This window comes from Crocodylus siamensis, chromosome 9 (genome assembly GCF_052110815.1).
Source record: "Crocodylus siamensis isolate JL-2025a chromosome 9, ASM5211081v1, whole genome shotgun sequence".
NCBI classification, from domain to species: Eukaryota; Metazoa; Chordata; order Crocodylia; family Crocodylidae; genus Crocodylus; species Crocodylus siamensis.
Genome location: NC_143403.1, coordinates 53,744,327 through 53,769,027, shown reverse-complemented (window position 1 = coordinate 53,769,027; position 24,701 = coordinate 53,744,327). Strand labels below are relative to the sequence as shown.

General features: G+C 41.0%; 1 protein-coding gene across 6 annotated transcripts in view; it reads left to right on the top strand.

Moving 5' to 3' along the window:
• TAOK3 (TAO kinase 3) overlaps positions 1-24,701 on the top strand; it is a 153,864-nt gene that overhangs the window by 74,165 nt on the left and 54,998 nt on the right. For all 6 annotated transcript variants that reach the window (XM_090062348.1, XM_090062347.1, XM_090062351.1 and 3 more), the window contains 8 exons: positions 3,857-3,928; positions 5,798-5,899; positions 10,232-10,277; positions 11,109-11,205; positions 14,539-14,652; positions 15,742-15,833; positions 18,952-19,045; positions 19,859-19,940. In XM_090062348.1, coding sequence (XP_089918474.1) covers positions 3,857-3,928; positions 5,798-5,899; positions 10,232-10,277; positions 11,109-11,205; positions 14,539-14,652; positions 15,742-15,833; positions 18,952-19,045; positions 19,859-19,940 — 699 coding nt within the window. The remainder of the gene's footprint in view (positions 1-3,856; positions 3,929-5,797; positions 5,900-10,231; positions 10,278-11,108; positions 11,206-14,538; positions 14,653-15,741; positions 15,834-18,951; positions 19,046-19,858; positions 19,941-24,701) is intronic.

Here is a 24,701-nt window from a genome sequence, read left to right as displayed (position 1 = left end):
ACTGTTTAATATGGCACGGAGCCACTGAACAATAGTTCAGGGCAGAAAACAGGGAATTCCTCAACCAGATGGGCCTAAGGGGGGGAGAGGGGGAGGAAATGAGAGTTGAAGTAAACAAACAGTTTGAAGTATGTCCAAAATGTTAGGATGAACTTATCTATTCAATCAAAGGATGTACACATTTTTTAATGGTGAAACAGGATGGTGGGGTGAAAGGTACAACTTTCTGTCTGACCCAAAACCCATGGATTTGTAGAGGTCTCTTTCTTCCAGCTTTCCTTAATTCATTTGAAGAGGACTTCATGCTACAAACAGTAGAACAGAATTTATGTCCTTCATTGTGTTGGACATAAGTCTAAAACTACTATCTCTCTTCCGGTATATATTGGCTAGTGTAGCACTAGTTCCTTTTGAACTCACTGTCCACATTATAAACTCTTTTGTAGGGCGGGATTGATACATTTACAAAAGTACATTACTTGTTTGTTTGGCAGGTGAAAGACTTGATTTGTCTTGCTTCACTTCCAGTTTATTACGAACTCCAAGCTTTCAACTGTTGCCAACCTGCCCTGCATGTTCCAGAAGTGGTTACAGAGATAACAGGATTTAACCAGGTTTTCAGATTGAAATGTTCACTTCCTTGACTTGCAGAAGTCAGGGTGAGATTTTTTTCCAGTCAGGGCGCAGATTGCTTCTGTTAAGCCCAGGAGTTCACAAGCTCCAATCAGATGTACTAATGTTATGCAGACTAAAGAAAAAACAATGTTTTTGATTGTGAATCAATTTTGCATTTAGGGAAACAATGTCTTTTGATAACAAAATATTTAATATGCGACTAGTCAAAATTATATAGTTCAATAATGTCTTGTACTTCCTATGAAATTATATTAAAAGGTTAACTTTAGCTCATCTAATACAGTAAAATTCATGCTGTGCTATGTTCTTAGGCTTTCTGGTGTTGCTTGGGTGCAATATTGCTATGCAGCTATAAAAACCACCCTGAGTTGAGTGAGACCCTCCGTATTTAGGGCCCACTTTTGCAAGCTTTTTCAGCACTGAACAGCTTGTAGGATCAGGTGTTTGCTAAGGTACATGAAAGAGGGCACTGCCATTTCAAACAAACAATTAAAGGTAGGTAGATCTGCAAACAGAGCCACAAGCTTCAGTTTGTGTGCAGGGCTCCATAAGATACTGTCCTCCTGATCACCTCTCCAAAAAAAAAAAAAAAAAAGCGCAGAAAGAAAATGGTATGAAAGCACCACCTTTCTGTTATCCTGTCACATTTGCTTTTAAGCTCGTAAGTCCAACACCCTTTTTCAGTGTTTGTATCAAATCCTGAAAGATTTGTTGGGAGGAGGACCTGCTGTTTAGACTGTTAATTTGCATTCTAAATATCTGGGGGGGGGCGGTGTTTGTGCAGATGCACACATGCGCTTTTAAACACAACTCCACAGTGCTGTTCTGATGTAGCATGTTGTGTTTGAATGATGTAACTAGCTTGACTCCATGCTTGCTAAGCTACTTGCAATCAAGAAAATGATTGCATGCTGGTTGTCTAAATTAGGTGACCTAGTTTAATAAGTGAAGTAAATAACATTTCTACTTAAAAATAATTTGTAACGCTTCCATTCTTCGGTAACAGTGCATTTAAATTAAAGTAGTATGCTGTATAACATTACCTGCAAATCTGTTATGGACCTGTTCCTTCTCATGAGGAAGATGTCTTGGACTGGAGATTAGTCTTTCAGGAAAGGGACAAGAAACCCACTGCATAAAAATAGTTTAAACCTAGATTAGAGTTGACATTTGAAAGAACAAATGGCACAGAACTTCACTAGCTAAGGGGATTGAACAAAGCAACCTAGTGTGTCTGTTTCTCCAAGCACTCTGGTTCTGGAACCAAAATTAGGCAGTCTTTTGATGCTTTTTGTTCTGCTTCTTTTTTTTTTTTTGTTTAAATTAAAATTAACACCTTTCACTTGCATTACTAAAACAAACTGAGCAAAACTCTGGGGACACTGCAGCAGGCTATGAAACATGATTACAGCATAATAAAAGTTCCATCTTAACATTTTAGAAGGAATCATGTTATGGGCTTAACAAGAAGAGGGAGGCGAGGCAATAAGGTTTGGTCTCTTTGGTTTGGAAGATCTTCTGCGGAGCAGTGGAACTGAGTTTGTATTTAAAACTGAGAAAATGCACTGAGTTGCACTGGAAAGCATTCCATCCCCACGAGCAGGCATCCAGTGATGGCTGGTCTCCATTTCAGCAGAAGCTGATAAAAGATGGTATACGGCCTGAGCAACCCCTCGAGATGGTTTCAAATGCATGTACAGGTTTCCCTCAATTCATGTGGGTTCTTTATATGCAAGTTCACTCTTACACGATGAGCATATTTAGATCCATAATTTGTTATATGCGAGGTAAATTTGCTCTTATGCAATCAGCATAGATGCCCCCCCCCCCCCCCGGCCCAAGCAGGTAAGTCCCTGGGGAGAGGGGAAAGGGCAGTGGCCTTACTCACCCCAGCCTGGGCTGCAGCGGCCCCAGGAGTGGCCAGCACCAGCTGCCTCCACCAAGGCATGGCGCAGCCCAGGAGCAGACGTGAGTGGGGCTGGGCGGAGCGTGGTACAGCCCAGTGGCTGCAGGCAGCTGGCTCCACCCGCTCCTGGGGCCGCTACAGCCGGGGCTGAGGCGAGTGCCGCTCTGTTCCCTCTGCTTTGCTGCCTCGTGCAGCCCCGGGAGCGGCATCCCTCCTCCCACCCCTTCCCTGCTCCCAGCCTCCCTCACTGCCATGGGAACCTATCCCTATTTGTTACATGGTAAAGTGGGTTCACTTTATGCAAATTTGATTTATGCACTGTCTCTGGGAACGCATGTACAGCATAAGTTGAGGGAAACCTGTATACTGAAGTGCCTGCGCAGATGAACAAGCCATTTGTGGCTTTATATTTGGACACTGTTGCCAATTTTTCAGGGGGCATTTGCTCCAAAGGGCCTGATAGGAGACCTGAGATGCATTGTTTTCCTGCTACCCAGAGCTCTGGGACCGCTGGAATGGTGCTCTGACAAGCTCCGTTCCAGGTCCTTGAGACGTCCTCCTGATTAGACCAGTGTCAGTACTTGACTTTAAAAAACTTTTTTTTGTAAATTGGCTGAACCAAAAATGTCAGTAAAAACAACAGTTACATCCACCAAGTCTTTTGTGTTACCCAAAACAAAAGTGATCCATTTTTCTACCCCCCAAAACTAAGCAAATTGTGTCACTTTGCTTTTCGCTTTGCTTTTTGGGAGTTAGTTGCTTGTTTGTTTCTTTTGTTTTTACCTTTTTTTTAAAACAAATTTAATACCAAAATTGTAGAATAATTTTAAAATGGAAAAAAAGATTTTTTTTCCTTTTGACAGTGTTGAAATATTCAGTGTTTACAGTGCTTTGCTCAGAGTGATTCAGATTCAGTGCATGTTTATGGACTTTACATGTGTCAGTCAAAATCCATTCTTGACTGGTTTTGTGTGAAATAGCTAATGTTGTTGGAGTCATTAACAAAGCTCTCTCTAGGAGCAATATTGGGTACTACACATCATCTGCAGCAAAGCTGTTGCTTTTGCAAAAATCTGTAAGGTGGTGGGGAAGAGACCTGGCTTAGAGTTGGACTAATGAATGAACCTTTGCAGTAGTGCAGGCTCCTAAGAGCCATATGTTAAATCATGCCCATGAAGAAAGTAGCACCTGAGCTTACACAGAACAGAAATGATGGCCTGCACTTGTGCTTAATGCATGCCCAATTTTGTGGGGGGTGGGGGGAAAGAACAGAAATAACCCCTATTTTTTTCTCTCTTTCTTTCCCAATTCCAGGCCACAAATTCCCACACTAATGAGGTGGTGGCAGTCAAAAAAATGTCCTACAGTGGGAAGCAAACAAACGAGGTAAGACATAAATAAAGTGAGAGCCAACAATTTGATTTCTTACGGTGATAGAATTTATTGGACCAAGTAGTTGGGATAAAATTAGATACACTTTTGAACACAAGGCATTCTTGCGCAGGCCACTTAAACCACCTTTGCATACAGAAGGCGTATGTAATAGCGGTATAAATCTGCATAGCCAAGTTAGCCTTGTAGTGCCTTTGGCACTGGGAAACCAGAAGCTTGTAACTGCTGCTCACTTCCACAGGAGACATGAAGATTGAAGGAAGGAAAACGAGTTAAAGTGAATTCTGTTTAATAGGATTTTTTTTCTTTTTTAAGAAGCTACGGTGTTTTTAGAAACCTAATATGATAATATTGCAGAGGTTACTGAAGTAGCTGTCATGCAAGCTGTCAGAGCTATAGCCATTGTACTGTCAAGACGTTGGCTTGAAAATATAGCTAAGAACCACAAGCTTTAAGAAGTGTTAGTTATCCAGTTTTAAAACAGATATATATCTCATTCAGAATTTCCCTCACTAAGCAATTCTTATCCGCTCTTTTTCTTCCTCTTTTATATGGCTTACTGCTTTTTTGTATTGTTCCTGTAGACCAGTGCCTTGACTTGCAGTAGAGAGCAGTGTGTGTGCCATTAATAGCAAAGAGGAAGTTTCAATATTTTTTCTTACTCCAGTATATTGATTTCCAGCATATACACTGTCCCTTTATATTTTCTGTAATATTCCAAATGTTAGTGCACCTTTATGCTATAGAAAGAAATCAAAATCTTTTATTTAAACAGCAAACTTCCTCCATCTCTGTCCTCCAAGACAAATTGTAATTACTGTTGTCTGTTCTGGACCCTTTTGGCCTGCTAGAAAATCTAAGACCAGCTGATGCTAAGAGTACAAATAGCAGAAACGCTAGTATTGCTCTGAGCAATATTTGTTATCTAAAATTGTCTCAAAATGGTTTCTGGGAATTCTCAACCTTGCATCTTAACAAATCAAAGCACAAAAGGTCAAAGGAAGGGTATAGCGATACCTGAAAGCTTGTTGACGTATGTGTCCCTCCCTGCTATCCGTTTGATCCCGTACAAAAATCCTTACCCCTCACATTCTTTTCTGGATCATCATGGTTACAACATCACCCCAATGCTACCAAAACCTAGCAAAGTCTTCCTTTCAGGTTCTCTGGCAACGAGAATCCAGAGAGCAGCAGTACAGCCAGCATTTTCAGCGGCTTCTTTAGGGTGGAGACTGCTTGTGGTTTTGGAATATTGAGAGGGGGCTTTAAAGTAAACCCTGAACTGGTTATCTCTCCATTAGTCATAAAAGATAAATAAATTTTCCTGTCAGTAACTAGTCACTGGATTCCAGGTGGCTTATATCGACTCTAGACTAATTAGATTAAACTGTAAATGCATTGTGAAGCAACTTTCTTTCTTACCAGGTAGCATTACTTGAACTATAATGATGTCAAAGGTAGGTGTTTGGAACGGATGTAACCCGGGGGGGGTGTGATTTTTGCTTTTCTGTAAAATTAGCAGAACCTCTGTGTGGGAAGGAAGGGAAAGCTAGGAGTTTCCAAAGCTTCCATCTGCCTCCTGGTGTCGCTCAACTTCAGTGTCTTCCCCATGAACAATATAATGCTGTAAGGGCAAGATGGGATGCTAGTAGCCAAGGTAGGTATGAGGTATTGACAGGAAGGGTGGGAAAACAAAATAAGATGCTGCTCTTTTTCTGCCTTCCTTACAAAGTACAATTACCTCACAGCTGCTGTCCAAACTTGCAATATCTTATGGTGGTGTGTAGCTATGTACTGTACTAGAGTGTGCAAAATGAAAACAGATTTGGGAAAAGAATTCCTCTTGTTTTTTGTTTTCAATAGAAATGGCAGGATATCATCAAGGAAGTCAAGTTTCTACGACAGCTGAAGCACCCTAACACCATCGAGTACAAGGGGTGTTACTTGAAAGAGCACACTGCCTGGGTGAGTCAGAGCTACATATCTTTTAGAACTCTTCCTGGGCTGGAATTAGCCCCAAAGTGACTGAATAATGAATTAAATATGTTGCCATTGCTTGGAGCACTAAATATTCCGTATTCTTCAGTGTCCTTTTCATCCCGAAAGATCCCTGCATGATTTACAAATGAGTGAACATTTTGGACAAGGACATTGGACCAGTGAAAATATAGGCTGCTTGACCGTGTAGATTGAACAGGGTAGTTGTTTTTTAAATTAGTGATCCTCCCTGCAGTCAGCTTACTGATGTCTAGTTGAGCTGCTTCAAAATAATGACTGAAGTTAACCTTGCTGAGAGTTGACTGTGTGATTTGCAAGACTGTCGACAATTGGAACCTTATCCCAGAAGTTCCCTAGCTCATAAGTTTTAACCATAGGGAAGTGCTTGTCTGAATATTTTACTGGCCTTCTACCGTATTTCTTGCAACCTCACAGGCTTCTTTGCCTCTGCATGTTTCACCCATGACCCAAACATCTTTTGTTACTGATTGTGTAGCATCTCTGTTGAAAACCATTGCAGTCAATGATTGTTTTCTATTGACTTTTGTAGGCTTTGAACTCAGCCACATAATATGTTGGTGTCTATGCCTAAAAGCATTTACATTTTTAGTTTCTCAAACTATTATTGTATATTAAAAGCAACAATATATAAGTAAATGACAATTTATAATAATAGTATCTACCTTGCCCCATTAAAAAAACAAAAGAAGAGAAGCTCCAGGCAATTATAGATCAATAATTCTTAAGCTATTCCTGTTGTGTTTAGTTAGAACTATAGCTGAAAATAATATAAAATGTAGTGTGATAAGGTCTCACTAGTATAGTTTCTGCAAAGGAAAATTGTTCCTAATTCATCTGTTTAGATTTTATTGTACACATCAGTAAAGTAGCTAGTTGACTTAATTTATTTGGATTTTAAAAACCCTTTGTCAGACTATGTCTGAAGAAGCTACTGAAGAAACTGCAAAGTCCTGGAGATAAAATCATTGTGCTGTCCTGGATCAAAACATGGCTAAGGAAAGGCCAAGTATAGGAAGGGATAAGTGATCTGTTTCACCAGGATGGAAATGCAACAGGATACTGATGGCAAATTAATGACCTGGAAACAGGGTGTTGGCTTCAGTTCATGAAGAAGCATTTTATTCTCTGATACAATTTGAAAATCTTGTTTTGTTACCACAGGCAGATTGTTTGCCATCATAACATACACAATTTCCAGTTCTTTAGAAGACTGATCGTGCAATTAGGTTATTTATCAATATAAAACATCTGTAAGAGTTTATCACTTAAATGAACCAAAACAACTGCTGAGGATGACACGTTCATGCTTTGTAATTAGGTGAGGAGAACAGGTGCTGCCTCAAATGAGCTGTCTTTTAGTCCTGTTGGGCTGGCTAAGAAACCTGGAGTCTGTTTTTTATAAGTTTATGGATGGTAGGATACATGTCTACGTAGTGTGCATTCACAGGTGAGCCATTATAAAATCCTGCTGGCTATATTGTTCACACCCATATGCAAGCTTTTGTCAAATAAGAAGATAGCACTTTTGGTCCAACTTCATAATCTTATTGAGAATGCCTAAAACAGGTGGGGCAAGATACTGAGGACAGAGTACTAATGCCTTAAGTGACAAACTAAAGCCATAAGAGATATAGAACAGAGTAAGCAGTGCTAAATCTAAATTTAAGCATAGGATGTATACAACTTAAAAAAAGATGCCCCCAGGATAGGTGACCATTTTGTCAGTAACCTATCATTTCTGAGTGCTCAATCAGATGATATAAGTGGAAACAAGAGGCAATGCACACTATCTGGAATCAACAATGGAAAATAGCTTGTAAATGAACTATGACCAAAAGGCATTGCTTTGGCTAATGAATTACTGCATATGGGGAGCAATTAGAACACCAGAATGCAAGGTGATGCCTGGGTTCTCTTCCTGACTGCCACTGGCTATTTGTGTTATTGGGCAGATTTCATAACCCATGTGCTGTAGTTTAAGCGTCTGCAAAAGTATTAGGCTTTCTTGTATCACAGTAGGCTGTGGGTTAATTAGCCCTTGTAAATCCTTTGAGATCCTCAAATAAAGGGCAATATTATAATTGTACTATGATTCTCTGATATACATGTAAGTGCTGTTCATTCAGATGGAAGCTATTGTGACCTTGTGTGAGCTTCTGGATTCAGCCACCATTGAAATGTGTCCTCCTTTGGGGAGTAATACTGCAGTTCAGTGGCATTCAGCAAAGGTACACAGCAGTGTTTGGGGGGAGATTTATGCCTGGAAATGTCTTCTAGTCAACTGAAACTGCAGGGACAACTTTATTTGTCATACTGTAATTACCAACTTGATATTTGGCAAGGATACAAATGTTAAAACTCTTGTTTGGTTGGGGCAGGGGAGGTTGATCTCTATTACTGTAAGTTGTGCATGCCTTGGTTTGACGTTTCTTCCAGTAGTCTGCATCAACAAGAGCATAGCATCCTATAACATCATGCTAGGATAGTGGTTCAGTACTATTGCTGAGAAAAACAAGACTGCAACCTCTTGTACAGATGGGTTTCCCCACAAATTCCCCATCCAAGTCCTGACTTAGTCTGAATTGAGTTTCCAGAGTCCTTTAATCACATCACACATGGCTGAATGTTATCAACACTGACTGTATGAAGGATAAAAAAAAGTGAAGAAACGAATTGTGCCTTGGCCACACAAGAGGTGCTGATTGGTTGTCTCTAGACATCTCAACTAAGTTGTTTGAAACACGAGATTGGAGGAAATGCACTTGGCAGAAGCAAAAACTAAAAATATCTACTTTTCAGAGGCTTCTGCCAAGTGCCCTGTTTGGGGCATTCAACAGTATGTCATGCAAGAGTGCTTTAAGCCATCTTTGATTTTGTTTAAAAAAATATTATTGATAATATAAACAGGACACACTTGAAACATGTTCCAGCTGTAAAATTCACATTAGGATTACATTTTTCATGTTTAAAGAAATTCTGCTAACTACAGTCTTAACTCCTAAAGTCATAAACTGTGGGAGAGGGGAGAAAAATGAATGTTTTCATTTTGTTAGGGAAATATGTAAATTGCTAGCTGGCTCCCTGCCATATTTGTATTTAAAGTGCTTTGAGTGGCTAAATGCATTGGGCTATGAAATATCATTTAAGATGCTGGCCTGGGGCAGAACCACAGCAGTAGGCATTTTACAATAAATTCTTCAATTACAGTAATAATTTTTTTATTAATAACATGCATTTGTTTCTATTCTTAGAATGAGCGAAAACGCAAAATCCCAGTGTAATACACAAATGGATCCTAGTCCAGAGAAAAAGCATTACCATTCATGTGGTTACAACTGCATTTTATATGGAGCTATTCTCACCACATTAGTTTAAGAAGAGCAGCCTTCATTTCATGTCATGAGGCCAATCAGAACCGAATTCTACAATCTGCAGAAGCCGTTGGAAGCTGTCTCATGTTCTTTTTTTTCCCTTCTCTCGTACATACCTGCCCAATGCAACTCTTATACTGAATAGAGTTCCCTTGAGAGCCTGCCACTAGTGATCCATAGCACTGGGCAACATAATAACCAGAATGGTTGCTTAGGAGCGTTACTGTGTTGCCCAGATTCGGCAAACACATGGGTCAGTTATTTGACTTGATGGAAAATAGACACCACAAGACAAAATTGACCTTCTTTTTGGCACAGAAGAAATCTCTGATTACTGGCCCAGCTACTTAACAAAGTAGAATGGAGGTGAAATTGCAGTTGCCTCATCTCAGGCTTGCATACAGGATCTGGCACAAGAGAAGACTTTGTGGCTGAGAAAGAGGCTGGGTGCATTGCTGCCCTGAGGGTCTTTTTCCATTGGGTGCGAATGGGAACTGATCTAGGAGCCTGCTGCTAGTTTAAGGGGAGTGTTTGTGTGTTTTCCTGAGCTAGGATGGTGCAGGAAGTTCTGGCCTCAGAAAAATTTAGCAGCTGATACTGAACACTCACTTGCAAAGGAAGCCCTGTAGAAATCTTCAAAGGTTTCAGAAGTATCCTTCCACTTTGTTTCATCTTGGAAACTAGGTTATCAACTGAAATTAGGAAATGCCACTCTCATAGGTCATTCTTTACTAGTAGGATTTCATATTCTGTGATGTGCTGAGTTTGCATAAAATGCTCTTGTTAACCCAATAGCTCTTGATAAACTCTCAGTATGATTAACTTGGAATAAATGCCCTATATTTAACACATTTACCATACTACCTTACTAATCCTTAATATTTGTGCTTATTTCCCTCTGTTGCAGTTGGTTATGGAATATTGTTTAGGATCAGCTTCTGATTTGCTAGAAGGTAAGTTATGTCATCTTCATTTTTACTATAAATTTAGCCACAGTCATGTTTTTGGCCACATTTCAAAGTTGTTTTTAGGCTGGGACTGGTGCTTAGCGGGGAGTGTTTCATAGACTGCCAGGGTTGTGAGTTAGCTGTAATAAACCCTATTAGCACTTGGCAAAGCAATGACATCCTGTATGGTACTTCCTTGTTTGTGTACCTCTCCAGGAACATCTGAAGTCTGTAATGCCTAGGAACTCTGTTGAGAATTAGTCAGGAGCCCAAAGACTGTAAAATGAAGATACAGATGTATATAGTCACTTTTTTGGACGTGTCTTCCTCGAGAGAGAAATAAATGGCTTGATGCCAGGGAGCAGCAGTGAAAATCTAGTGTTGATTAGCTTTGACCTCACCCAGTAGTTGGTAAGAATAATCCAGGTAGTTTTGTAGGCTAATGAGACCTTGGAACTAAAGAGGAAGCCCCAGACATTCACAGCACCTAGTGAAAGCAGGAAATCCAAACCCTAGCTTGCTAGAAGTACTGTGTTCCTTTCTGTGAGCCCTACCTTTGTGTCTAAGATATGGTCAGCCACAGGCATGTGCTGGTTGTACCCAGGGATCATGTGCTTGAAGCATCTCCCGTCTACATGGTATTCATTCTGCATGCTTCCTACCTCTTTGTCATGATTTACTGATAGGTCTTGTCCTTGTTGTAGCCAGTAAAATCTGCTGAATTCCACAAGCAGAGATGGTTCCTCCTGCTCAGTAAGGTGTAAATCTTGGATGAAGGAAGACATTGTGTGTACCCATATGGGTTTTTCTTTTTACTTTTTGTTTTTGACCCTTTAGTTCACAAGAAACCACTTCAGGAAGTGGAGATTGCTGCCATTACCCATGGTGCCTTGCAGGGGCTGGCCTACCTGCATTCTCACTGTAAGATTCATAGGTAAGAGAAATGCTGTCATATTTTCATTTACCTCCCTTTAGGTTGAACCTCTGACAATTGCTTTACTATTCACAAGTAGCCTTGATAGGAAGATAATATTTAATCAGAACTGCCTAACAGACCTGTTAGCATTGCTGATGCCAGAGCATGTTTGTAAATAAGCGTCTGCTTTTAAATGAGCCTGCTCTTTGTGCTAAAGTCATTTAATTGAAGCCACATGAAAATGCTGAGTTTTTCACCATGGCAAGGCTGGTACTGTACTCTGGATGTCATTGAATAAATTTGCCATGGAAAGCTGGTTTGGTCTTAAGATAAAACTGTTGCGTGAACACAGAAGTGGTGGGAATTAGTGATGGCAAAAGATGTGCCAGAAACATACTTCATAGTGTACAGATGTGTAAAGAGAACCGTTACCTAAATTAATTTTATAAGTGATAGTATTAACCATTACACTATACTTGCTGAGATGAGTGGGTAAAATTTCATGCTTCAGGAAACCAGCTCATCAGTGTATAGATTAGGGAGATGCCACAGCTTCTCCTAGGTCCTTACCAGCATCTCATAGTGGAACAAGATGCATTACACTGAATGACATAAGATGCCATCTTCCTGTGAAACATTAGGCCTAAGACGCTCCCAAAGGCTAGCCATTAAGCTTCAGCTGTGTAGAAAAGTGTGTATCATAATATAACACTTGCCAGATTGGCAGCAGTTCTGAATGACACAGCTCCTCATCTCCTTTGTCATGAATCTTTGTGTTTTTCTTGGGAAGCCTTAGTATTTCTGTGAAATGGTAAGAGCGCTTGATGAATATAAAATTAGTGAGGGGTCTCCACTTTCAAAGGCAGTTTGTAACCAGCTGATGGGCTAAAATACACTCCATAGCACTAATCTCATGGCCACTAATCTTGTGGACTGAACTTGAATGATGATGAGTTCCAATGACCATGGAAGTAATTTGTTGGGACTAGTTCCGTGGTATTCAAAAGCACTGCCTTGTTTCCCCAGTACATCTGGGTATAACCCAAGTGGAACCCAGAATGGAATGATTTCAGTTGAAATTGATCTGCCAGCATTCCTTACGGGGTAGTGGTGGTTCTAGAAAAGGTACCCCATTTTAAAAGAAACACTATACGCCCTAGCGGTAGTCTACCCTTTTCATATCCATGCCATTGTACACGGAACCCAAGTCTTATTTACATCAAAATACTTTTTAAAGAGAAATTGAGTTATTTCAAAACACTATTCCATCTCTTGTCTCGGAAGGTAGAGAGGAATGTCTATCCCACAGCAGAGAAAGCCAGGGAGTGTACTCTGTTACACCTTGGGAGACTCTAAGAGGTGCTTTTTAATGCATCCCATTATCTAGCCTGTAGCACTGCCTAGCTGTACCTGACTGAATAGAAGCTACTCTTCCTGAGATTGACTTTTATCAGCCACCAACCAGGCAAAGTGCCTGCTGTAACTGCTCCTTGTGGCATATGCTACTTAATCGGAGACCACTAAAGCAAGCTGCCAGTAGGGTTTGGTTTTCATGCCTGGTAGAGAGGCAGACCAAATGAGCATGACCTGGAATAAGGGAGACACCTTCTGGTGAGACAAGGGAAGAGCAGTTTTATAACTTCAGTTCATTTGACAATCTCCATCCTCTGTGGCTGGTACTTACTTTTCTCTCATGTGATGGCCCATGGCACTGCATGGAATGCGGGGACAGGGGTGGAATCGAGGGGTTCAGCAGTTTGGTCATAGTATCCCCCTTTGCTGCCCAGAGCTCCAGTTTTGGATGCATGCACAGTGAGTTTTTTATTGTGCCATTTCTGCATCCTGTTCAGGGATGAAGCTATTCTGTTTGTTTAAATTGCAGGTGATAGATAAACTAGCAAAGAGAAAACATATTTGCACATGCTCAGGATTGTTTACAAATTCTGTGACTTCCACCCTTAATATTAAATAGTGTCCAAGTCATGCAAACCATTAGAGAATTGCATTCAAAGACTGCACTTAGACATTTCAGTGTAGGTCCCAAAGTATGATACCAGTGTGAAAATGTTATTGGTGTATTGATGCATTGGCATGTTTGAGATGCAGCAGCATCTTATGGGAAAAGCACTGGACTAGGAGTGAAGGAACCTGGATTCTCTTTCCAGGTTTGCTTTTAATCAGGGGAAAATCACTTCTCATGTGTCTTTCTTTCCTACCCTTGTATATTTATTTGTATATTTATAACCTCTTTAGGGGCAGTACTTGTACTGTGCCAGGTACAATGCAACCCTGAACATGCCTGGACTTCTAGACACTACAGTAATACTGTACTTCTAATACAGTATGGGTTTATTTTGCTTTGGGGTCAGGGTACTGAGTCATAGAATAGGAGAAAACTGTATGTTTCAGCAGGTATATTATGCATCTCAGTGATCTTGAGAAGACGACTAAAGGCAATGCCAAGTTCTACAGTGGTAAAAGGCTGACTCAGCTGGGCTCTTTATTCACCTTCCATTTATACTGAAAGCCAGCTCTGGAAAAAGCAAATAGCTGAGGTACTACCATGTAAAGGCAGTACCTAGTGTAGTATTTTCCCTCTCATTATCAAAGTGCTCTCTCAGTTGTTACAGTATGCCGCTATACTGTCATTAAGCTGGTGATATGCAATAGAACTGGATCTCTTAAAATGATCCTTTTGTTGTTCTTATAATGGGAAGCAGTAGAAGAAATAGCATTTCTAATCTAGTAAATGAGGGGAGTATGCTTAGGTGACTGGATTTCTAATTCTGTATAGGTGCCAAGGGTCTTGAAGTACATGAATTGACTTTAACCTTTGACCTCATTTCTCAAGAAGTTGTTCTGAAATTAACCCGCTTGCTGCTGGCATTTGGGGATTTATAGTACTAAAAACTTTCCTGTGTCTACATTGCACCTCTGTACTCGCAGGATCGTCATGACCATAACTTGATCTCTCAAAATTCTACATAATCTTCTCCCCCTGTATCCTACAAGTGAGGGAAACCAAGGTGCTGGCTGGATGAAATCACTAATACAGTAGCATACGAAAAGATAGCAGACCTGGATATTAAATTCAGGTGTTTTGAATCTCAATCCAGGGCCTTAAATTCAAGGTTGTTAGTTTTCTCCCATCCTTTTAAGTGCTGGTAAATCACTATTCTTAAGAAGCCCACAATGCTGTGTACCTCGTGCTGAAGTTTTTGAGCTTTCCACTGTTGCACTGATGTTAGTTAAGCTGAGTAAAGATTAATGCGCTGTGGTGTTGTTACTGCATCTTTGAAAATGTTCTTGTAATCAAAACTGCACTTCCCCCTTTTTTTTCTGTTCCAAAAGGGATATTAAAGCTGGAAATATTCTCCTAACAGAACCAGGTCAGGTGAAACTAGCTGATTTTGGGTCTGCGTCTATAGCTTCTCCTGCCAATTCCTTTGTGGGGACACCTTATTGGTAAGTAGACCTGGACCCCCTTAGCCTTTGCAGAACTACTCTTCTCTCTCCACTTTGTTGCTTCACAGACTTAAAACAATATCATAAAAGCTTTCACCAGCAGCTTTAACTGAGCAGTTTTTCCAAAACCCTGTTCAGTTCTTCAGCCAGCTGTCTCCCTCTGAGTGCCCATGGAAAAAGGTGGGCTTTGCAGCACGGTTTGAGGTGGTAGCAGTTAATGTTTTGATTACTGTCGTGCCAGGAGTTTAGGGGGAAAAAATCAATCTTTGCCATACGTAGTGGACAAAACGCTTTTGCAAGGGGAAAGGGAGTCCTGCTAGTTTAGCATTGCAGCAAGAAAAGGCAGGCAGACTACCTAGAACTTGAAGATGCTTGTTGGAGGCTCAGTTGAGCTGTTTAACGTTCCAGACCAGTGGCCCAGCATACACACTCCATTTATTTTGTAGCAGACTCCCCAGGCATTAATCAAAGAGGCCACCTATTGCCCAACCTCTGAACTAGTAGGTAAGGCTGAGAAGCTTGCTGCTCCCATGAGGAAGCAAGTTTAAATGGCTGAACCATTTGCAGGCTGGGTCCACTGCTTTTTTTTTTCCCCCACCCCTCTTTATTTTGGACCGCCATATTTCCCCACTCTGTTCCAGATTCCCCTGTTACTTTCATAGCTGTACTCACAGGCTGCACATGTCTACTGGAAAATTCTTCTGGTGTGCCAGTGGAAAACCCACCATCTCTGGTGAGAGTGAAAGGGACGCCTTTAGGACACTTCCAGCCCCTGCTGGCTGACTTCAGGTACAATGCCTTTGAGATTGGTGTGGGTCTTCCATGTGCCAGCATGTCGCGCTAACAGCAAGACCATCAAGTCGGCCCCTTGTTTTCTTTCCTTTCTTAAAAATGCCTTTTGGAGGAGTTGCTAATGCAGACAAGCACTTTTTTTTCAGCATGGCTTTACTCAACTCCATGCTGACTCTTTAAGTTCTGGGTCCAACTGCACTGCTGAAGATAACAAAGGCATCTTTCCTTTTTAAAGTTACATGTTTTGAATTTTGATTTGTGTTCCATAATCTGCATGTTTTGTGCTGTGGTTTTTAGGATGGCCCCAGAGGTGATCTTGGCTATGGACGAAGGACAATACGATGGAAAGGTAGATGTATGGTCTCTTGGGATCACATGTATTGAGTTGGGTGAGTAAATAAAGTATTTTGCTCCAAGCTGCCAAGTGCCTATCAAGCTGATTTTGTGACTTCTGTTTTTTTTGGGGGGGGGCGGGGGGGGGGACACAAAGGACAGATTTATAACTTTTAAATAAACACATAAAAACCTCACACTTGGAAAACTGCAGCTAAATTATTGCCTTTAAACACTTACTCACACTGGCCAATTAAGTCAAGCCATTAGTGCATCTGTGTTTTTCCTGGTGTGGTGTGGGAATAACTTGCAACACCAGCAGGGTTTGTCTAGTCTCCTATTTTGGAGTCAAGGTTGGTTTCTGGCAGTTGGTCTGTTGCTGAAAGAATAGGATGCCCCTGAATCTGCTGTAACTAACAGAATACTAAAATTCCTTCAAAAAAGGACAAGAAAAAGAAAAAGGCTGTAAATGTGATTCTTCAATCCAGTTTTCCATTACAAGCCCTTAATAGACCACCCCAAACATGCATTTAATCCTCAAATTGATACTTACTTTGATGCATAAAGTGTCTGCTTTATGCCATGTGTAATTAGGGATTGGCAGGTTTAATACTCTAGCTTCCATGTTGAAGGAGGGGGCTTCCCTGTATTGGAGCACCTTTGATAAATAGTTCAGTACATCTCAATTACTCCCATTCCTGGCTTTTCATTTTAATTCCTTCAGAAACATGATCAAGCCCACAGCAGAGTTGGTTTCAGTCATTGCAGGAGAAATACTCTGGACTCAATCTAATGCAGAGGTCAGCACCTTATGGCCCGTGGGTTGGATTCAGCCTGGGAACAGATTGGATCCAGCTCATGGCAGCTCAGGGAATTGACAGCATGCTTCAGCTAAAGTAGCAGAGGAGGCCCCCAAGGCCCTACACCTGCATCTTTCTACTGATTCCCTTTGCATCTGCTGATTGCTGGGGGTGCCACCTGCAGCGGGGTCATGCAGTAGCAAAAAGTTGCCAATCCCTGACCTAGTGCATTCCTGAGCATGCCTCAAGAAGGTGCTCCATGCCCTCAACTCTTCTTTCCTTCAGTCTGAGCTGAGGTCCTTTGAGGTTCACAGGCCCAAGTCCTCTCTCCATTGAACTTCTTTAAAATGCAGCTCAGCTATGATCATTTTTAATTGTTAGAAAACAAAATACATACATGCATGTGCAGGCATTTTTAGATTAGTGGGTTTTTGGTTTGGTGGGGGTGGGGGGGAGGAGGGAGGTCCTACCTAAGATTTGGTCACCTTATGTACTATCTCTGAATTGCAAGGAAATTATCTGTTGCTAAGGATTTGTCACATATCTTTTAGTATTCTGTAGAACAACAAATGCCACTGATGTACTTCTACATATCCATGGGCGGGCCTTGTGGGTCATCAGTTGTGAAAAATGCTCTCTGTTTGTTGTTTAAAAATGTAATGTTTAGATGATACATATGGTAGCATGTCTTTCAGTATTTTTATAAATTGGCTTTTGAAAATAATTATTAAGCTAAATATCATACCTAGGTATTCCATGCATCAGTGAGAGTAGGTAAAAAAAAAAAAAAATAAATAACCCAAAGGGGGTTTCAATTATTTCTTGGCCCCCAAACCCAAAAACTGAAGATGGGCTGCCTGTCAGTATTTCATCCAATATACAACAAAAATAGAGTTCTGAATGCAAGGACTGGGTGCATGCTGCAGACAGTTACTGTGGGAGCACAAGCAGATGGTGTTGTGACAGCAGGTATTTGGAACAATGGTGCTCATTATAATGTGCTGTTCAAAGAAAAAGAATTAATCTCAAAATTGTATTTGTAGCAATGTGTCAGAATTAACCTCTCAGAGGGCAAGTTCCCTGAAAATATTTCTGTGATCATTCAATTGGCCTAGTAAAGGGAACAGAAAATAGGGGAAAATGTTGACTGTGATGTAACCATCTCTCATGCTCCATGATGATGGCTCCTAATTTCTAGTCTTGCATTTCAGCTGCCAGAACTGGTGTCATTCTGACACTGTGTTTTAGAGGATGGAATGGAAAATCGGAATTCCTGGATTTTCTTCCCAGACCTGCTAGTATTTGACTGTGTGGGTTTGAACACATGATTTAACCTCCCGTATTACTTCCCCAGTTATAGAATGGGTATTGTAATACCTCTTCACAAAAACATTGAAGCTTACTTTATACTGGGCCTTCCCAGAAAGAAAGCCTTTATGGAATTCAGAACCCATTTACTCAGTATTTTTTGGAAGTCATCATCCTCTTGGAAAATATTAAATTTCTTATTTAGTCTCAGGTTTGAGTGAAGATGTGATTTCTTAAATAAACAGGTTCAGGGTAGCAAGGGGAGGGAATGACTTAGCTGAACATACTTTGTGCCAGACTTGTGTAATGTGGGGTGAGGGTGTCCCAATTTCTCCAGAAGCCAAAACTATACTGGACAAGGGACTATTCTGCTTTGTCCTCACTGGAACTTTAAAACCCTGGCTGTGTTGACTGACTGGCAAGCCTCACCTGAAACAGAGGTGAGAACTATCCTTACTCGGTTTTCACACACATCTGTTTGGCACTCCAAAGAGGTATCTGAATGCCTTTTTACAAGAGCAATGCCAGAAGAAACTCTGTCTGAGGGAAGCTGAATAGAAATCTAACACAGACAATGGCCAGGCAGACGTATTGTCTTTCTCTACCAGTTGGTTGTAGTTAAAAGGAAACCACTATGAGAAGCCCCTCTCCCTCTTAGCAGTCATGCCCAGGGTTGTTGGTGCCAGTACATAGCTTTCTTCCTAGTAGGCTTCCCGTGTCCTGGTATACTATGCCTCTGAGTTCTGTGGTGGTTGGTGTGTGCTTTATTTATGGCAAGAGACCAGACTTGGGAGATGTAGCTAGGTTGGGAGTTACCGGAAACCCTCTGATTTTAGCATGTTGAATTCCGTTCTCACAGGATCTGACCCTTACACTGTTCAGATGACTAACAGCTTTCCTTCAGTGACTGTCCTCAACTAACCTAGGAGATTAAAATAATTGGTTTATGTATAATGATGACAATAATGAGCTATTGATTTAGCAGTGGCATTTTGTCATAGTTACTTGTCTTTTTTCCCCTTCCCTTCAAGACCTGCCTTATCTCTCCCTTCTCTTCTCTTTCCAGCGGAACGGAAACCTCCCCTTTTCAACATGAATGCAATGAGTGCCTTATATCATATAGCCCAGAATGACTCCCCTATGTTACAGTCAAATGAATGGTAAGAGAGCTACCATCAATTTTCTCCTTTGGTTTTGTTTTTACCCCCTGAAAATCCTTTGTCAACCTATATATAATAAATATCCAACAAGAAAAATACTTGCATTTCCTGTGCAGCAATTGACTGGGTGCTGTCATGTCCTACAGTGTATATAATGTTCCTAGGTAGGCATTTTTATTTGCTGTCACTTTGGTGGGCTTGCAGTCTCAGTATGGAATTACATAGCTTTAGAAACCACCCATGTGTCCAAAGCTGCAGCTTCTTTTGCAATGTTTACAATGCAGTTTCGGTACTCTACACTCAGCATTTAGCAAAGTAAAAATCTAGGGGCTACTTTAAATAATCAGAACTTTAATAATGCAGGACCTATAGTTCTTTTTGTGTAATAAAGTCAACAAGACCTCCCTGAGGCTGCCACAACTTTCCATGTGCCAGTCTGGAGCACCGCAGACTCCAAGGGATCTGTTGCCAGAACGGAGGTGAAGATGGCTGCAGAGCACAGGCAGCCATGGATAGTGCGTAAGAACCTGGATCCCTGATAGCAGATGACTTTTTTTCTGTAATCACTTTTGGCACCGAGAGCATAAGTTGTTAACTTCAGCCTCTACAGCTACTATGCCTGCTGAAGTAAGCACGCATCTGAAGTGCTTTACAGAGTCAGTGTCACAAATAGTAAAATGTCAGAAATGAGGGGATAAAAAGGAGCTGTACCACTGAGTTTCATAGATTCATAGATGTTAAGGTTGGAAGGGACCTCAAGTTTCTTTTAGACCCTGAACTTACTTTTTGTTTTAAATCTCTTTTCATTTACAGGTCAGACTCCTTTAGGGGATTTGTTGATTACTGCTTGCAGAAAATACCTCAGGAGAGGCCATCATCAACAGATCTTTTACGGGTAATTTCTTAGATTTCTGTTTGCAAAGCTGGAGAGAGGGAGGGGATGGTTGGACTAGATGATCTCCTGAGGTCTCTTCCAACCCTAATATTCTATGAGATTGTCACACGGCCGAAAATGTGGGTACTATAGCCAGCTACTCAGACTCTACAGAACTAGAGCAGACAGGATGTCTCTTAACCCAGGGGTTCTCAACCTTTTTTGGACCAGGACCCATTTGTAAACATTGTTGGCTAGTCCCAACCCAGTGAAACTCACTCCTGACCTGCTGCTCCAGGCCCCAGCCGCCCAGTAAATAGGGTGGTTGAGTGGGTGTGTGAGGCATGGGGGACCCCAAGCAGCCCCTTGCAGGCTGGAACTCTGCCTGCCTGCAAGGGAAAAGCCATGGTTTCGCACGTTTTTCTCCTTTAAAGAAGAATCCATTTTTTAAAAGTTTGTTGATCCATTTTTAAAGTTTGTTCACAACCCTTCCATATATTTTTGCAACCCACTTTTGGGTCACAACCCACAAGTTGAGAAATCCCGTCCTAGCCTATTTACAGACTGTGGATGGGGGATGGGTGCTGCAAAGTGAGGACCATTTGAGAATCCTTTGGATTGGATTGCCTGAAAGAATTGTCAACCCCTTTCTAATTAACCAAAAGGGCTGCTTGAAGATGTTAAAAAAATGCATTTTACTGGAAAAAGCAGCTGAGCCAGTCAGTTATTAGATAACAGTGACAAAAAAGCCCCACTAAAGCACCTGATCTATACAGATGTTGGGCAAGCTGGGTCCAACTAATAATGCACTGCCTCTTCTGGGTGTGTGCTGGACTCGGCACAGGAGCACATGAAGTTTAAAGTAAAGCGCTATGTTTATTTAACATCTGCAAGCAGCCAAAATGTATAATACCCCTTTTTCTTTTTTGAAGCAGCTTTGTAAAATTATCTGAAAATTTTCCAGTGTGGGTCCAGAACCTACTTACTCTGCTTATTTAGTGAAATGTTAGTAGCCCTTTCCAAAAAAAATAAAAATAAACTGGGACTAGTAGAATTTTGTAAGGCAGCCTTAAAATTCACTGAGTCCTGAATGCATTCATTGGTCAATTTTACCTTTAGCCAACAGACTTTTGCTAGCATGAATCACTGATCTGCAATCCTAAATATGTCCTGCAGAATAAGATTGCACTACAGATGTGGTTTACCTGACATTGACCCACATGTAGCAAAGACTCTTAGGCCTTGTTCCGCCCTTCTGTACAAGGGAACCTTTTCAGCTTTTATGCACATCACTGGCTGCCACACCTGTTGATGCAGCTTTCTAAAGCATTGCATTTTAAGCAGCCTTGAAGTTAATAGGCGTATTTAAAATCCATCCTGTTAAAGATGAAATAGCTGGTTCTGCGAATTGTTTTTCAAGACTGGCTGTATTGTTCCTTCAAAACATTGTAGGCTGCTAATTTGAAGTTCAAAAGGCTGGTCACTGTTTGAATTGCTGGAGAATTAGGATGCACAATGGTCTGGACTTTATTCTGTTGTGTTAAATGCATGTCATGCTACAACACCATGCTCAGGGTGTGAGGAATAAGGGAATGAGAGGAATACAGGAAGCTTGCATGATAAAAGATTATATTGTTCAACAGAGAATAAATTTGGAAACAGTCACAGGATACCTGTTTCTGTATATCCTGGTGGGCTTTATAGAGGCTGAATGGGAAAGAAATTGTAAGCTTTGTGAATTAGTTCTGCATATAATATTTTCCCTAGCTGAAGAAAGGGCCTGTCAGCAGCAAGTGGATAAAGGGATTTATTTACTCATGATTTCCCAATCAGTGCTGAGCATAATTTTACAGTTAATGTAAATAAGGGCAAACCACATCCAGCTAGTTTAGCTGCATCTGTTTCAGATGCGAATCAACTCGGCCAATAGGTAATCTTTTTTGTGTACACAAGACTTAGAAGCATGCATGTCCAGAGCTTTAAGAGAGGTGGGGAGGGGACTTCTGTACCCCAGAGACCTTGTTTAAACCATCAACCAGGTTTGTGGGTTCATGAAATGGCAATGGTGGAACTAAAAGTCAGGATTTGTGTCCTGAGTCGCAGGAGCTTTGGGTCCTTAGGTTGGAATGAGTTTTGTCATGATGTGGGGCTCTGGGAATAGCATGGGGAAAACCTCAACTGAAAACCAAGCAGGATATAATCAGACATGGGATGTTGCTGTGCTATCTCCTGCCATAACAAATGCTCTGCCCAGAAGCTTCAAACACAGCCCTGTCCATTTTAGCCTTCCGATGCATCCCGCTTCTCCTTTGCACATGTTCTCCCATGAAGGAAAACACCAGCCTTCTGTAAAGCCAAGAGAAGTTTCCTAGTTCACAATGAAGCTTGCAGCTTGCTATGGGCTTCCTTTGTAGAAGTTGTGAGAAATGTAAAAAAGCATTTTTAGTAGTTGGCATTAGATTTTGAGTGAGCAGCCCAGAGTTTCTAGGAAGACTTGCTACTGCACCTGGGACCTTTGTGAAGCCTGCTAGTTCTCCAGCATGCACCATTGCATTGCACTTCACATGGTTAGGATTGAGCCCTTAAAGATTTGCAGGTAGTATCTGATTAATCAAAGAAACACAGGAATTAGAGATTAAAAAACCTGAGAGTGCTTGTTCTGTGAAAGGCACTTGGAAGGTTTTTGTCCAGTCTAGTTTTAAGTTCTAAAAGTGCGGCTTTTGTCCCTTCTCTGGAGAGGCTTTCAGACTTTAAGTGTCTGGAGGATTTTCAGCCTCAGATGTCCTTTTTCAGTGTTGTGCTGTTGCTCCCATTAATATCATCTTGTAAATATGTATAGTTCTCTTTTCTTGCTCTTTTCACCCCTTAGATGGATAATTATATCCTTTTCCCTTCTGCTTGGCCTTATGTCAGCCAAGCTAACATGCCCACATTTTTCTTTTAAATCAATCCTGCCAGCTCTCCTGGTCATTGGTAGTTGTCTACAGCTCCTCAGTTTGACACATCTTTCTGGCAATAAGAAGCCACTACAGACAGCCAGTTTCATAAGTGGTTGTGCAAGGGCCATTAGGGGCTGTTTCTGCTCCTAATTGCAGTAACTGTGTTTTTGCATGCAGCCCCAAAATGCACTAGCCTTTTTTTTGGCGACCACGCTGTTGCACCACCTTGTCTAATTCCTTGACCACTGGCCCCAGCCTCGCTGTTTTTCAGGTTTATTGCATGTTTGTATTAGCATTTTTGCCCCCTCCTACAACCCAGCATTTCCTTTCTCAAGTTGAATTTCCTTTTCTTTTCTTCCCCTCTCTCTCATCTTTCTGTTTCTTAGTTCTTCCTTTGTCCTGCCTGGTGCTAGAAGCTCCTCCAAATAAAATCATGATTGATCTTATGAGGTCCCTTCCAACCCCTAACATCTGTAAATCTATGAATCTCTGTGATTGTCATGTTTTCTAACTCTTTTTCTAAATTATTGATGAAGTTGTTAGCTTAAAACTTAATATAGCACTGAATCCTCTCTAATGCACCAGATGACTCTTCCCCCCCAAACCTTGATAATGGTGCTATTTAATATTATTACCCTTTTTGTGTCTTTTGCCAGTGTTCACTCCCAATCAAACCAATTAAAATTTGTTTCACAAATAAAATATTTCCTTATTTTTATGGCTTCTGATATAAGACTAGGAGAGGCAACACATGCTGAGGCATCTCTGTCCCCAGCTTACCAAAGTTAGTTATAGTGAAACATAAGTCAAGTGTTCAACTCTGAATCATTTGGCTATAACCTACCTAAAAGTGTAAGAGCTGCTTTTAACTCTAGGGGCTTTGACTTTGGGAAATTCAAGGCACAGCATTTCTTTAAACCGTAGCAGCATGTAAAATTTTTGTCCAGCCCATTTTCCATCAGGCTGCTGCTGCCTTTTTTTTTAATAAGTATTTCCTTTCTTTAAAATTGATCAGTGGCCCTGCTATATCTCTGGTTGCAGTGCCTAGCTGCTGGTGAGAACTGCATGGCATGCTGCTGTTCCACACCAGGTAAACAGGACTCCGTTTTTCCTTAAATACTGCAGCAAAAAGAAGTCACTAGCTCCACAGGAATTTTCTCTTAATTTGCACAGTTGGTTAGAGTGCTGCTCTGGGCCTACATGACAGTCTTTTGAGGCTGATTTTGTTTTAAGGCTACCAATCTGCCTTTGTTTTATGGCTTCTCTTGTTGCTCTTTCAGCTCAGTAAAATGTGTTCTCATGGATGTTTCTGAGTCTCTTGGTTCTCGAAGTAAGAAATCGAAAATATACACTCTGTATTGTGCAGTCAGCTTTGCATTCATTTCTGTTGTTTTAAATCATGTGGAATATTTAACCCGTATGTCTTTGCTCTCCAGTTAAAGGCTGATAAATCATTCTTTTCAATCTCTCTTCAGTGCCTGGTTTATTTTTCCCTGTGATCTGTGTATGTGCTGTACAGCACATACCAGCATTTTGTTCTCTGGCTCCACTCGGAGCACTCTGGTAATCCTTTGACCAACTAATAGGTTTATGTTTAGTTTCCAGATGTTTCACTCATATGGCTTAGCAATCTTTCTACTGTCTACTAAGTGTGCAAGTTAATGGTATGATTTCATGGGTACCCCGGGTAGGAATCTGTATAAAAAACTGGAGCTGTTTTGGCATTCCTAGATGGTATATTTTAAGTCCTTTCAGTTGGTTTTAGACTCCTGTGGGCTTATCTGTAGCATGCTCCCTTCTCCAGCAGTCCTCCCTATAGCCTCTTGGATTATGGGAGACAAGA